The 16,147-nt window shown below is 46.2% G+C and overlaps 1 protein-coding gene across 1 annotated transcript; it reads left to right on the top strand.

Moving 5' to 3' along the window:
- The first annotated feature begins 1,923 nt into the window (after positions 1–1,923).
- Positions 1,924–2,572, top strand: LOC125534915. Its single transcript, XM_048697958.1, has 2 exons — positions 1,924–2,187; positions 2,270–2,572. Exons 1-2 carry the CDS (start codon positions 2,182–2,184, stop codon positions 2,570–2,572), a joined length of 309 nt encoding a protein of 102 aa, XP_048553915.1. The 5' UTR covers positions 1,924–2,181.
- Positions 2,573–16,147: the final 13,575 nt, after the last annotated feature.

Here is a 16,147-nt window from a genome sequence, read left to right as displayed (position 1 = left end):
CATTGATTGCTCTGTTATTTATTGTGTTCCCCCTCCGTTACTTCTTTCCGGTAGACCCCGAGACTGCCGGAGACCCCCAGTACGACTATGGTGTTGACGATCCCTCCTTGCCAGAGCAACCAGGCAAGCCCCCCCTTTGATCACCAGATATCGCCTACTCTTCTCTATACTGCTTGCATTAGAGTAGTGTAGCATGTTACTGCTTTCCGTTATTCCTATCCTGATGCATAGCCTGTCCTTGCTACTACTGTTGTTACCATTACCTACTATCCTACTGCTTAGTATAGGATGCTAGTGTTCCATCAGTGGCCCTACACTCTTGTCCGTCTGCCATGCTATACTACTGGGCCGTGATCACTTTGGGAGGTGATCACGGGCATATACTATATACTTTACACAGTTACATTACCTGTGGTACTGTTCGGAGTTGGGGGCTGAAGGGGCAGGTGGCTCCATCCCGGTAGAGGTGGGCCTGGGTTCCCGACGGCCCCCGACTGTTACTTTGTGGCGGAGCGACAGGGCAGGTTGAGACCACCTAGGAGAGAGGTGGGTCTGGCCCTGGTCGGTGTTCGCGGACACTTAACACGTTTATCGAGATCTTGGTATTTGATCTGAGTCTGGCTATTGGCCTATACGCACTAACCATCTACGCGGGGACAGTTATGGGCACTCGACGTCGTGGTATCAGCCGAAGCCTTCGTGACATCAGCGACTGAGTGGCGCGCGCCGGATTGCACCGTAAGCCTGCTCTTGTATTAAGGGGGCTAGTTCTGCTTCCGGCCGCGTACGCAACATGCAGGTGTGCAATGGGCGATGGGCCCAGACCCCTGCGCCATAGGATTTAGACCGGTGTGCTGACCTCTCTGTTGTGCCTAGGTAGGGCTGCGACGTGTTGATCTTCCGAGCCCGGGCATGACCCAGGAAAGTGTGTCCGGCCAAATGGGATCGAGCGTGTTGGGATATGTGGTGCACCCCTGCAGGGAAGTTAATCTATTCGAATAGCCGTGATCTTCGGTAACAGGACGACTTGGAGTTGTACCTTGACCTTATGACAACTAGAACTGGATACTTAATAAAACACACCCTTCCAAGTGCCAGATACAACCGGTGATCGCTCTCTCACAGGGCGACGAGGGGAGGATCATCGGTTAGGATTATGCTATGTGATGATACTTGGAGGACTTCAGTCTACTCTCTTCTACATGCTGCAAGATGGAGGCTGCCAGAAGCGTAGTCTTCGAAATGACTAGCTATCCCCCCTTATCTCAGCTTTCTGCAGTTCAGTCCACATATAATAGCCTTATTCCAGTTGATACCAATGCATACATATGTAGTATAGCTCCTTGCTTGCGAGTACTTTGGATGAGTACTCACGGTTGCTTTCTCCCCCTTTTCCCCTATCTCTTCTACCTGGTTGTCGCAACCAGATGTTGGAGCCCAGGACCCAGACGCCACCTTCGACGACGACTCCTACTACACCGGAGGTGCCTACTACTACGTGCTGCCCGCTGACGATGATCAGGAGTAGTTTAGGAGGATCCCAGGCAGGAGGCCTGCACCTCTTTCGATCTGTATCCCAGTTTGTGCTAGCCTTCTTAAGGCAAACTTGTTTAACTTATGTCTGTACTCAGATATTGTTTGCTTCCACTGACTCGTCTATGATCGAGCTCTTGTATTCGAGCCCTCGAGGCCCCTGGCTTGTAATATGATGATTGTATGACTTATTTTATTTGTAGAGTTGTGTTGTGATATCTTCCCGTGAGCCCCTGATCTTAATCGTACACATTTGCGTGTATGATTAGTGTACGATTGAATCGGGGGCGTCACAGTTGCCGTCTCGCAGTACTACCACATCTACCTGCAACAAAAGATGACCAAAACTCAAGCGCGGAGGCAACGACTTACCTTGAACAGGGAGCAGTTCATGATGGTAACTATTACTAACTTATCATTGTTTCAAGCAGTCAACTATATGTTTCGTGCTCACATGTCATGCTTCCAAAATTTGCATAGGTTGTTCCTCGTTGGTGCTATGGAAGGCATGACGGATGGGCGAGTTTGGTGGATAGGTGGCTCGGCGACGATGCAGAGTTTGCTGCCAAGAGCATCAAGGCCCGGGCTAACCGTGGAAAAGACGGGACACACGGCCAAGGAAACAGGAACCACTGGGGCTTCAAGGCCATGAAGGTATATCTATATGCATGATGCATTTTTGTTCTTCTTTACCATCATGTTCTTATGTATAGCTAACTTCTGTTTGACGTTGCAGGAGGACAAGTTGAAGAGGCCGCTCTCAGACATTGAGTCGTGGAAGCTGGCCCGCGAGCGGAGTCATCCCAAGGAGGGCGAGAGCCAGTACTACGGCAAGACCGAGGAGCACCTAGAGTCTTACACTCAGCACTATCAGAAGTTGCATCCGGACGTTCCTGTTCCTGAGGTTGCCCAGTCTCAGATCGACGACACGGCGGTGGTGGCCATCCAGGGGAAGTCACATGGCCGGTATCCGTGTTTCGATGGCTTGATAACTCCTTCGATCTCGTACACACGGCTTCGGTCTACCAACCTGAGCTAGTTAGAGAGTACGGGGGGTTCACAGACTCCCTTAGCCAGCCAGCATGCTGTAAGTACTTCCCCTTTATCTTTTTCTCTCTAGCATTCTCAGTTCATTTTCAACATTGCTCACTTAGAAACAACCTAAATTATGTAGGCATATAAGGCCTTTGTCGAGCATAGGAATCTCGAGGTGCGAGAGTACTTGCTGTTGGGGAACGTAGTAATTTCAAAAAAATTCCTACGCACACGCAAGATCATGGTGATGCATAGCAACGAGGGGAGAGTATGATCTACGTACCCTTGTAGATCGCAACAGAAGTGTTGACACAACGTAGAGGAAGTAGTCGTACGTATTCTTCCCGATCCGACCGATCCAAGCACCGTTACTCCGGCACCTCCGAGTTCTTAGCACACGTACAGCTCGATGACGATCCCCGGGCTCCGATCCAGCAAAGTGTCGGGGAAGAGTTCCGTCAGCACGACGGCGTGGTGACGATCTTGATGTTCTACCGACGCAGGGCTTCGCCTAAGCACTACAACGATATGATCGAGGTGGAATATGGTGGAAGGGGGCACCGCACACGGCTAAGGAACGATCTCAATGATCAACTTGTGTGTCTATGGGGTGCCCCCTGCCCCCATATATAAAGGAGTGGAGGAGGGGAGGGCCGGCCCTCTCTATGGCGCGCCCTAGGGGAGTCCTACTCCCACCGGGAGTAGGATTCCCCCTTTCCTAGTCCAACTAGGAGTCCTTCCATGTATTAGGAGTAGGAGTCAAGGCAAGGGAAAAGAGGAGAGAAGGAAGGAGGGGCGCAGCCCTTCCCCCTAGTCCAATTCGGACTAGGCCTTGGGGACTCCTCGTCATGTCCCCGATCCAAACATAGGCTTCCAATATATCAATCTTTATGTCTCGACCATTTCGAGACTCCTCGTCATGTCCCCGATCTCATCTGGGACTCCGAACTCCTTCGGTACATCAAAACTCATAAACTCATAATATAACTGTCATCGAAACCTTAAGCGTGCGGACCCTACGGTTCGAGAACAATGTAGACATGACCGAGACACGTCTCCGGTCAATAACCAATAGCGGGACCTGGATGCCCATATTGGCTCCTACATATTCTACGAAGATCTTTATCGGTCAGACCGCATAACAACATACGTTGTTCCCTTTGTCATCGGTATGTTACTTGCCCGAGATTCGATCGTCGGTATCCAATACCTAGTTCAATCTCGTTAACGGCAAGTCTCTTTACTCGTTCCGTAATACATCATCTCGCAACTAACTCATTAGTTGCAATGCTTGCAAGGCTTATGTGATGTGCATTACCGAGAGGGCCCAGAGATACCTCTCCGACAATCGGAGTGACAAATCCTAATCTCGAAATACGCCAACCCAACATTTACCTTTGGAGACACCTGTAGAGCTCCTTTATAATCACCCATTTACATTGTGACGTTTGGTAGCACACAAAGTGTTCCTCCGGCAAACGGGAGTTGCATAATCTCATAGTCATAGGAACATGTATAAGTCATGAAGAAAGCAATAGCAACATACTAAACGATCGGGTGCTAAGCTAATGGAATGGGTCATGTCAATCAGATCATTCACCTAATGATGTGATCCCGTTAATCAAATAACAACTCTTTTTCTATGGTTAGGAAACATAACCATCTTTGATTAACGAGCCTAGTCAAGTAGAGGCATACTAGTGACACTCTGTTTGTCTATGTATTCACAACATGTATTGTTTCGGTTAATACAATTCTAGCATGAATAATAAACATTTATCATGAAATAAGGAAATAAATAATAACTTTATTATTGCCTCTAGGGCATATTTCCTTCAGTCTCCCACTTGCACTAGAGTCAATAATCTAGATCACATCACCATGTGATTAACTTCGATAGTTCACATCATCATAAGATTAACACCCATAGTTCACATCGCCATGTGACCAACACCCAAAGGGTTTACTAGATTCAGTAATCTAGTTCACATCGCTATGTGATTAACACCCAAGGAGTACTAAGGTGTGATCATGTTTTGCTTGTGAGAGAATCTTAGTCAACGGGTCTGCCACATTCAGATCCGCATGTATTTTGCAAATTTCTATGTCAACAATGCTCTGCATGGAGCTACTCTAGCTAATTGCTCCCACTTTCAATATGTATCTAGACGAAGACTTAGAGTCATCTAGATTAGTGTCAAAACTTGCATCGGCGTAACCCTTTACGACGAACCTTTTTTTTCACTTCCATAATCGAGAAACATATCCTTATTCCACTAAGGATAATTTTGACCGCTGTCCAGTGATCTACTCCTAGATCACTATCGTACTCCCTTGCCAAACTCAGTGGTAGGCATACAATAGATCTGGTATACAGCATGGCATACTTTATAGAACCTATGAAGGCATAGGGAATGACTTTCATTCTCTTTCTATCTTCTGCCGTGGTCGGGCTTTGAGTCTTACTCAACTTCACACCTTGTAATACAGGCAAGAACTCTTTCTTTGACTGCTCCATTTTGAACTACTTTAAAATCTTGTCAAGGTATGTACTCATTGAAAAAACTTATCAAGCGTCTTGATCTATCTCTATAGATCTTGAAGCTCAATATGTAAGCAGCTTCACCGAAAGTCTTTCTTTGAAAAACTCCTTTCAAACACTCCTTTATGCTTTAGAATAATTCTACATTATTTCCGATCAACAATATGTCATTCACATATACTTATCAGAAATGCTGTAGTGCTCCCACTCACTTTCTTGTAAATACAGGCTTCACCGCAAGTCTGTATAAAACTATATGCTTTGATCAACTCATCAAAGCGTATATTCCAACTCCGAGATGCTTGCACCAGTTCACAGATGGATCGCTGGAGCTTGAACATTTTGTTAGTACCTTTCGAATTGACAAAACCTTCTAGTTGCATCATATACAACTCTTCTTCAATAAATCCATTAAGGAATTCAGTTTTGTTTATCCATTTGCCAGATTTCATAAAATGCGGCAATTGCTAACATGATTCGGACAGACTTAAGCATAGATACGAGTGAGAATCTCTCATCGTAGTCAACACCTTGAACTTGTCGAAAAACTTTTTGCGAAAATTCTAGCTTTGTAGATAATAACACTACTATCAGCATCCGTCTTCCTCTTGAAGATCCATTTATTTTTATGGCTTGCCGATCATCGGGCAAATCCATCAAAGTCCATACTTTGTTCTCATACATGGATCATATCTCAGATTTTATGGCCTCAAACCATTTCGCGGAATCTGGGCTCATCATCGCTTCCTCATAGTTCGTAAGTTCGTCATGGTCTAGTAACATGACTTCCAGAACAGGATTACTGTACCACTCTGGTGCGGATCTCACTCTGGTTTACCTACGATATTTGGTAGTAACTTGATCTGAAGTTACATGATCATCATCATTAGCTTCCTCACTAATTGGTGTAGTAGTCACAGGAACAGATTTCTGTGATGAACTACTTTCCAATAAGGGAGCAGGTACAGTTACCTCATCAAGTTCTACTTTCCTCCCACTCACTTCTTTCGAGAGAAACTCCTTCTCTAGAAAAACTCTGAATTTAGCAACAAAAGTCTTGCCTTCGGATTTGTGATAGAAGGTGTACCCAACAGTCTCCTTTGGGTATCCTATGAAGACATATTTCTCCGATTTGGGTTTGAGCTTATCAGGATGAAACCTTTTCATATAAGCATCACAATCCCAAACTTTAAGAAACGACAACTTTGGTTTCTTGCCAAACCACAGTTCAGATTGTGTCGTCTCAAAGGACTTAGATGGTGCCCTTTTAAACGTGAATGCAGCTGTCTTTAATGCATAACCCCAAAACGATAGTGGTAGATCGAAAAGAGACATCATAGATCGCACCATATCTAATAAAGTACGGTTATAATGTTCGGACACACCATTATGCTGTGGTGTTCCAGGTGGCGTGAGTAGTAAAACTATTTCACATTGTTTTAACTGAACGCCAAACTCGTAACTCAAATATTTTACCTCTACAATCATATCGTAGAAACTTTTATTTTCTTGTTACGATGATTCTCCACTTCACTCTGAAATTCTTTGAACTTTTCAAATATTTCAGACTTGTGTTTCATTAAGTAGATATACCCATATCTGCTCAAATCATCTGTGAAGGTCAGAAAATAATGATACCTGCGCAAGCCTTAATATTCATCGGACCACATACATCAGTATGTATGATTTCCAACAAATCTGTTGCTTGCTTCCATTGTTCCGGAGAACGACGTTTTAGTCATCTTGCTCATGAGGCATGGTTCGCAAGCATCAAGTGATTCATAATCAAGTGATTCCAAAAACCCATCAGCATGGAGTTTCTTCATGCGCTTTACACCAATATGACCTAAACGGCAGTGCCACAAATAAGTTGCACTATCATTATTAACTTTGCATCTTTTGGTTTCAATATTATGATTATGTGTATCACTACGATCGAGATCCAACGAACTATTTTCATTGGGTGTGTAACCATATAAGGTTTTATTCATGTAAACAGAATAACAATTTATTCTCTTACTTAAAATGAATAACCGTATTACAATAAACATGATCAAATCATATTCATGCTTAACGCAAACACCAAATAACACTTATTCAGGTTCAACACTAATCCCGAAAGTATAGGGAGTGTGCGATGATGATCATATCAATCTTGGAACCACTTCCAACACACATCGTCACTTCACCCTTAACTAGTCTTTGTTTATTCTGCAACTCCCGTTTCGAGTTACTAATCTTAGCAACTGAACTAGTATCAAATACTGAGGGTTTGCTATAAACACTAGTAAAGTACACATCAATAACATGTATATCAAATATACTTATGTTCATTTTGCCATCCTTCTTATCCGCCAATCACTTGGGGTAGTTCCGCTTCCAGTGACCAGTCCCTTTGAAGTAGAAGCACTTAGTCTCAGGCTTAGGACCAGACTTGGGCTTCTTCACTTGAGCAGCAACTTGCTTGCTGTTCTTCTTGAAGTTCCCCTTCTTCCCTCTGCCCTTTTCTTGAAACTAGTGATCTTGTCAACCATCAACACTTGATGTTTTTCTTGATTTCTACCTTCGTTGATTTCAACATCACGAAGAGCTTGGGAGTTGTTTCTGTTATCCCTTGCATATTATAGTTCATCACGAAGTTCTACTAACTTGGTGATGGTGACTAGAGAATTCTGTCAATCACTATCTTATCTGGAAGATTAACTCCCACTTGATTCAAGCGATTGTAGTACCCAGACAATCTGAGCACATGCTCACTAGTTGAGAGATTCTCCTCCATCTTTTAGCTATAGAACTTGTTGGAGACTTCATATCTCTCAACTCGGGTATTTGCTTGAAATATTAACTTCAACTCCTGGAACATCTCATATGGTCCATGACGTTCAAAACGTCTTTGAAGTCCCGATTCTAAGCCATTAAGCATGGTGCACTAAACTATCAAGTAGTCATCATATTGACCTAACCAAACGTTCATAACGTCTGCATCTTCTCCTGCAATAGGTCTGTCACCTAGCGGTGCATCAAGGACATAATTCTTCTGTGCAGCAATGAGGATAATGCTCAGATCACGGATCCAATCCGCATCATCGCTACTAACATCTTTCAACTTAGTTTTCTCTAGGAACATATCAAAAATAAAACAGAGGAGCTAAACGCGAGCTATTGATCTACAACATAGATATGCTAATACTACCAGGACTAAGTTCATGATAAATTTAAGTTCAATTAATCAGATTACTTAAGAACTCCCACTTAGATAGACATCCCTCTAATCCTCTAAGTGATCACGTGATCCAAATCAACTAAACCATAACCGATCATCACATGAGATGGAGTAGTTTTCAATGGTGAACATCGTTATGTTGATCATATCTACTATATGATTCACGCTTGACCTTTCGGTCTCCGTGTTCCGAGGCCATATCTGTATATGCTTGGCTCGTCAAGTATAACCTGAGTATTCCGCGTGTGCAACTGTTTTGCACCCGTTGTATTTGAACGTAGAGCCTATCACACCCGATCATCACGTGGTGTCTCAGCACGAAGAACTTTCGCAACGGTGCATACTCAGGGAGAACACTTCTTGATAATTTAGTGAGAGATCATCTTAAAATGCTGCCGTCAAACTAAGCAAAATAAGATGTATAAAAGATAAACATCATATGCAATCAAAATATGTGACATGATATGGCCATCATCATCTTGCGCCTTTGGTCTCCATCTCCAAAGTACTGTCATGATCTCTATCGTCACCGGCATGACACCATGATCTCCATCATCTTGATCTATATCAATGTGTCGTCACACGGTCGTCTCGCCAACTATTGCTATTGCAACTATTGCTATCGCATAGCGATAAAGTAAAGCAATTATTTGGCGCTTGCATCTTATGCAATATAAAGACAACCATAAGGCTTTTGCCAGTTGCCGATAACAAAACATGATCATCTCATACAACAACTTATATCTCATCACGTTTTGACCATATCACATCACAACATGCCCTGCAAAAACAAGTTAGACGTCCTCTACTTTGTTGTTGCATATTTTACGTGGCTGCTACGGGCTTAAGCAAGAACCAATCTTACCTACGCATCAAAATCACAACGATAGTTTGTCAAATAGACTCCGTTTTAACCTTCGCAAGGACCGGGCGTAGCCACACTCAGTTCAACTAAAGTTGGAGAGACAGTCACCCGCTAGCCACCTTTGTGCAAAGCATGTCGGGAGAACCGGTCTCGCGTAAGCGTACGCGTAATGTCGGTCCGGGCCGCTTCATCCAACAATACTGCCGAACCAAAGTATGACATGCCGGTAGGCAGTATGACTTATATCGTCCACAACTCACTTGTGTTCTACTCGTGCAAATAACATCAAACCATAAAACCTAGGCTCGGATGCCACTGTTGGGGAACGTAGTAATTTCAAAAAAAATTCCTACGCACACGCAAGATCATGGTGATGCATAGCAACGAGGGGAGAGTATGATCTACGTACCCTTGTAGATCACAACGGAAGCGTTGACACAACGTAGAGGAAGTAGTCATACGTATTCTTCCCGATCCGACCGATCCAAGCACCGTTACTCCGGCACCTCCGAGTTCTTAGCACACGTACAGCTCGATGACGATCCCTGGGCTCCGATCCAGCAAAGCGTCGGGGAAGAGTTCCGTCAGCACGACTGCGTGGTGACGATCTTGATGTTCTACCGACGTAGGGCTTCGCCTAAGCACTACAACGATATGATCGAGGTGGAATATGGTGGCAGGGGGCACCGCACACGGCTAAGGAACGATCTCAATGATCAACTTGTGTGTCTATGGGGTGCCCCCTGCCCCCGTATATAAAGGAGTGGAGGAGGGGAGGGCCGGCCCTCTCTATGGCGCGCCCTAGGGGAGTCCTACTCCCACCGGGAGTAGGATTCCCCCTTTCCTAGTCCAACTAGGAGTCCTTCCATGTATTAGGAGTGGGAGTCAAGGCAAGGGAAAAGAGGAGAGAAGGAAGGAGGGGGCGCAGCCCTTCCCCCTAGTCCAATTCGGACTAGGCCTTGGGGGGGCGCCCAACCTCTCCTATCTCTTTCCCCTAAAGCCCAATAAGGCCCATATACTCCCCGGCGAATTCCTGTAACTCTCCGGTACTCCGAAAAATACTCGGATCACTCGGAACCTTTCCGATGTCCGAATATAGTCGTCCAATATATCAATTTTTACGTCTCGACCATTTCGAGACTCCTCGTCATGTCCCCGATCTCATCTGGGACTCCGAACTCCTTCGGTACATCAAAACTCATAAACTCATAATATAACTGTCATCGAAACCTTAAGCGTGCGGACCCTACGGTTCGAGAACAATGTAGACATGACCGAGACACGTCTCCGGTCAATAACCAATAGCGGGACCTGGATGCCCATATTGGCTCCTACATATTCTACGAAGATCTTTATCGGTCAGACCGCATAACAACATACGTTGTTCCCTTTGTCATCGGTATGTTACTTGCCCGAGATTCGATCGTCGGTATCCAATACCTAGTTCAATCTCGTTAACGGCAAGTCTCTTTACTCGTTCCGTAATACATCATCTCGCAACTAACTCATTAGTTGCAATGCTTGCAAGGCTTATGTGATGTGCATTACCGAGAGGGCCCAGAGATACTTCTCCGACAATCGGAGTGACAAATCCTAATCTCGAAATACGCAACCCAACATCTACCTTTGGAGACACCTGTAATGCTCCTTTATAATCACCCAGTTACGTTGTGACGTTTGGTAGCACCCAAAGTGTTCCTCCGGCAAACGGGAGTTGCATAATCTCATAGTCATAGGAACATGTATAAGTCATGAAGGAAGCAATAGCAACATACTAAACGATCGGGTGCTAAGCTAATGGAATGGGTCATGTCAATCAGATCATTCAACTAATGATGTGACCTCGTTAATCAAATAACAACTCTTTGTCTATGGTTAGGAAACATAACCATCTTTGATTAACGAGCTAGTCAAGTAGAGGCATGCTAGTGACACTCTGTTTGTCTATGTATTCACACATGTATTATATTTCCGGTTAATACAATTCTAGCATGAATAATAAACATTTATCATGAAATAAGGAAATAAATAATAACTTTATTATTGCCTCTAGGGCATATTTCCTTCACTTGCAACGAGTGAAGGCAAATGATGATTACAACCGTCAGATGATGGCGGTTAGTTTTGCCCTCTTAAAACCAAGCTAAATTTTTGCACTTTCATTCCTTTTGACCTTCTAGTTTGCTTGTTTAACTAACATCCAGGCTATGTTGGCGTCTTGGAGTAACCGCACGGATCCACCACAAATGGGACCCCCACCACCACCTGCGGGAGAACCCCCACACGTGCCCACGTTCGATGAATGGGTGGCACTAGGCAGTGATGGTCCGGTTAGTACATTTGCCTAACTACTGGCAAACTAGTTCTCGTTCATTCAACACTATCATATCATATTTATCGTTAGAATCTTTTCTGAAACATGTAGGGGACCGGTGGCTCGACTACTGCTCCATCGACCCCAGTCACTCCGATCTGGCAGAGTGATGGTGGTCGCGGTGGCGGTTTTGGCAGAGGTGGTCTTGGTGGTGGTGGTTTTGGTGGAGGTGGTCTTGGTGGTGGTTTTGGCGGAGGTGGTCTTGCTTGATGTCGATGATGATTCCGTGCATGTGGCCGTCGTGCCATGCCTTTCATGTTGCTACTTTTATGATGTTCCATGTCTTGCACTACTTTTATGTTCATGAACTTCCACCGGTGATGATATTTAGATGATGATGATGAACTTGACTATGTTTAGATGATGATGATGAACTTGAGTATGTTTAGATGATGAGCTGTCATATTTCTGCATAATTCCATATTATTCTGCTTTGAAATGCTGTCAAATGAATTGAAAAAGAAAAAACAGGGAAAATAACAAAAAAAATAAAAAAAAACTATGCCTACGGCAAAGCCGTCGGCATATATAAGCCGGGGAGTTACCAGGGCTTGCCATGTGGCAGATCTATGCCTACGGCAATGCCATCGGCATAGATTTTCATCTATGCCGACGGCTTTGCCATAGGCATAGCCCTGCCGCCAGGAGAAACCAGGGAAAGACACGTGGCAGGACTATGCCTACGGCTTTGCTGTAGGCATAGCACTGCCACCAGGAGCACCACGGGACGCCACGTGGCAGAGGTACGCCGACGGCTAGGCCATCGGCATAGATTTCTACCTATGCCGACGGCCAAGCCGTCAGCGTACCTCTGCCACATGGCGTCCCATGACTCGTCAGCGCTTTTGACGGCGCCGTCCGTTGCCGTCAAACGGAAAAACACTGCCAATGGCTAAACTATGCCGACGGCTAACCCCGGCCGTCGGCATAGGTCCCTATGCTGACGGCTATACTATGCCGACGGTCTGACAAGACTACGCTGACGATATCTACGTCGACGGGTCTATGTCGACGGCAACCGTAGGCATAGATCTATGCCGACGGCAAAGGACCTATGCCGACGGCCCCTGGCCGTAGGCATAGACCGTGAGTCCGGTAGTGATTCTGGTGTACGTACTATTAGACAAGGGTTTTAGGGTTTGTGGCACACCTCCAAACATGGGGTGACCTTTCCATTATATAGTGATGTACAACATAATTACAAGTGGGGCCCAGTATATACAGAGTCTAACACCCTCCCTCAATCTTAACCGTGCTCAGAAGAATTCACTAGGTTGAGATTGTGCCTACACCCTTCAAACTGAGGAAGAGGCAGTGGCTTCGTGAAGATGTCAGCAAGTTGATCTTTCGAGGAGATGAACTTGATAAGAAGCAGTTTCTGGGCAACACGTTCCCTGACAAAATGGTAATCAACTTCAATGTGTTTGGTGCGAGCATGAAAGACTGGATTTGAAGACAAATACGTCGCCCCAATGTTATCACACAAAAGCACCGGCGGCTGCTTCTGAGGAATCTTCAACTCTCTGAGCAAAAACTGTATCCAAATAAGCTCTGTTGTGGCATTTGCAACTACTTTGTACTCAGCTTCAGTGCTACTGCGGGTCACCATTGCTTGTTTACGAGCACTCCAGGCGATCAAGTTCGAACCAAGGAACACTGCATATCCCCCCGTTGATCGTCTGTCATCCGGACTCCCAGCCAGTCCGCATCAGAGAACGCAGAGAGAACGCCAGAGGGGGCCGGTTGCAGATGCAAGCCATAAGAAGAAGTGGACCGGATGTAACGCAAAATGCGCTTAACTGCAGCCCAGTGAGAGTCTCGAGGAGCATGAAGAAACTGGCAGACCCGGTTGACCGCATAGGAGATATCAGGATGAGTGATAGTCAAGTACTGCAAGCCACCAACAATATTGCGATACTCAGTAGCCTCATCAGTAGGGAGGAGAGAACCATCGAGAGTAGATAGTCGGTGAGTGGAGGACATAGGTGTAGTAGTTGTCTTGCACTGGAGCATACCAGACCTCCGAAGAATATCGAGAGAATACTTCTGCTGAGTGAGAGTCAAGCCAGAACCAGAGGACAATACTTCAAGGCCAAGGAAATAGTGAAGCTGCCCAAGATCCTTAACCGCAAAGTCAGCACTCAAAGCAAAAACCAAGCGATGCGCAGCATAGTCCGAGGAACTGACCAAGATGATATCGTCAACATAGACCAGTAGGTACATAGTAACTGTAGGTCGCTGAAGAAGAAATAACGAGGTATCGGCCAGAGAGGGAACAAATCCATGAGCCCGAAGAGTGGTGCTAAGACGCGCATGCCAAGCGCGCGGAGCCTGCTTCAGACCATAGAGTGCCTTAACAAGATGACATAGATGATGCGGACGAGCTGGATCAACAAAACCGGGAGGCTGACGCATGTAAACCTCCTCCTCAAGAACACCATGAAGGAAAGCATGCTGAACATCAAGCTGACGAAGAGACCATCCACGGGTAATTGCCAGTGAGAGCAGAAGCCGAATCGTGGTCGGTTTGACCACTGGACTGAAGGTGTCCTCATAATCAAGGCCATGGCGTTGTTTGAATCCTTTAGCAACCAGTCGAGCCTTGTATCTCTCGATAGAACCATCAGCATGTTTCTTTACCTTGAAGACCCACTTTGAGTCAATGATGTTGACACCAGCCTTGGGAGGAACCAGTCGCCACGTTTCATTCTTAAGAAGAGCGTGGTATTCTTGTTCCATCGCAGTATGCCAGTGAGGGATACTCAGGGCAGCCTGAAAATGCCGAGGCTCAGCAGTAGGGTCGGACTGCGCCTGCGCCATGCAAGTCGCAAGCCAGGCCACCGTGCCATCCTTGCGTTCCTTAGGACGAAACACCCCACTTTTGCTACGTGTATGAGGACGCAACACCGGGGGCAGAGCAGGTGGCGAAACCGATGGTGAGGATGATGAAGTGGACGCAGCATCCGTCATGGCAGAGGCTGATGCAGTCGGTGGCGGTGACGAGGAAAACACAGCAGGAGACGCCGACGCACTCGAGGGCGACGCTGATCCAGATGAGCGGGACAAGTGCCGCACAAGCGACGAGGATGACGCGGAACTCCCAGGCGAAGACGGCCCAGGCATCGATGGCGGGGACTCCCAGGCGGGGACGGCCCATGCGTCGGTGCAGGTGACGACCCAGGCGTCGATGACGAGGACGCCGGCGCAGACGTGACGGGCCGCTGGGCCGATGCGCCAGTCAGCAGAAGCGGCGGCTGGGTCGGAGTGGTGACACACGGTGCAGCAGTCGCGGTCACGGGCACAGGCGGGCTCGTTGCATGGGAGATGCACGAAGCCAGCCGATCGACGTGAGCGGGTGGTGATGACGTAGCCGTCGGGGACGAGGGAGCCGGAGTGTCAACCTCATCCAGGAGCTCAAGCCGCACACATCTCCCAATACCTGCACCATGGTTAGACAACAAAGAGGGCGAATGTGCAGCATCTACAAATTGATCAGGCAATATAGTGGATGGGTGCACTGGCGGTGTGGAGCTTGTGTCAGGTGAGGGAAGAACAACAAAGGGAAAAACGTGCTCATCAAAAACAACATCTCGGAAGATATACACACGATTAGACCGGACATGAAGGCACTTATACCCTTTGTGAACAGAACTATACCCCAGAAAGACACACTTCTTTGATCGGAACTCAAGCCTGCGATTGTTATACGGACGGAGATGCGGCCAACACGCACAACCGAACACTTTAAGAAACGTGTAATCAGGAGTCTGACCAAGCAAGAGTTCAAGTGGAGTTTTCATATGAAGGAGCCGCGAAGGAAGCCTATTTATAAGAAAACAGGCTGTAATAAAAGCATCGCTCCAAAAACGAAACGGGACATAGGCATGAGCAAGCAAGGTTAACCCAGTTTCAACAATATGACGGTGCTTACGTTCAGCTGAACCATTCTGCTGATGTGTGTGTGGGCAAGAAACACGATGAGCAATTCCAAGTTTTTCAAAGAAAGTACTGAGGTTGCGGTATTCACCCCCCCAATCTGATTGTACATGAATGATTTTATGATCTAGGAGTCTCTCAACATGTGCTTGAAATTGTAAAAACACATTAAACACATCAGACTTATGCTTAAGAAGATAAATCCAGGTAAAGCGACTATAAGCATCAATGAAGCTGACATAATATTTGTGCCCACTAACGGACAGCTGGGCAGGACCCCATACATCGGAAAATACAAGCTCAAGAGGAGTTTTGACTATATGTGTAGAAACAGAAAAAGGTAACTGATGACTCTTGCCTTGCTGGCAGGCATCACAGACAGCGGCATCTTTATTACTAGACTCAGACGGTAGCTCATGACGATGGAGGACATGGCGAACAATGGGAGATGCTGGGTGACCAAGACGAGAGTGCCATAGTGATGGAGACACACGAACGCCACTGAAGGCTTGGAACGCAGCAGCAGGAGCGGGAACGTCGGTGGGGGCATCAAGAGCATATAGACCATGGCGGTAGCGACCTCTAAGAAGTATGTTCCTCGTAGCACGATCCTTAACAAAGAGATGAAACGGGTGAAAC

The sequence above is a fragment of the Triticum urartu genome, chromosome 2, assembly GCF_003073215.2.
Source record: "Triticum urartu cultivar G1812 chromosome 2, Tu2.1, whole genome shotgun sequence".
Lineage (NCBI taxonomy): Eukaryota > Viridiplantae > Streptophyta > Magnoliopsida > Poales > Poaceae > Triticum > Triticum urartu.
This window is presented reverse-complemented; position numbering and strand designations above follow the sequence as displayed.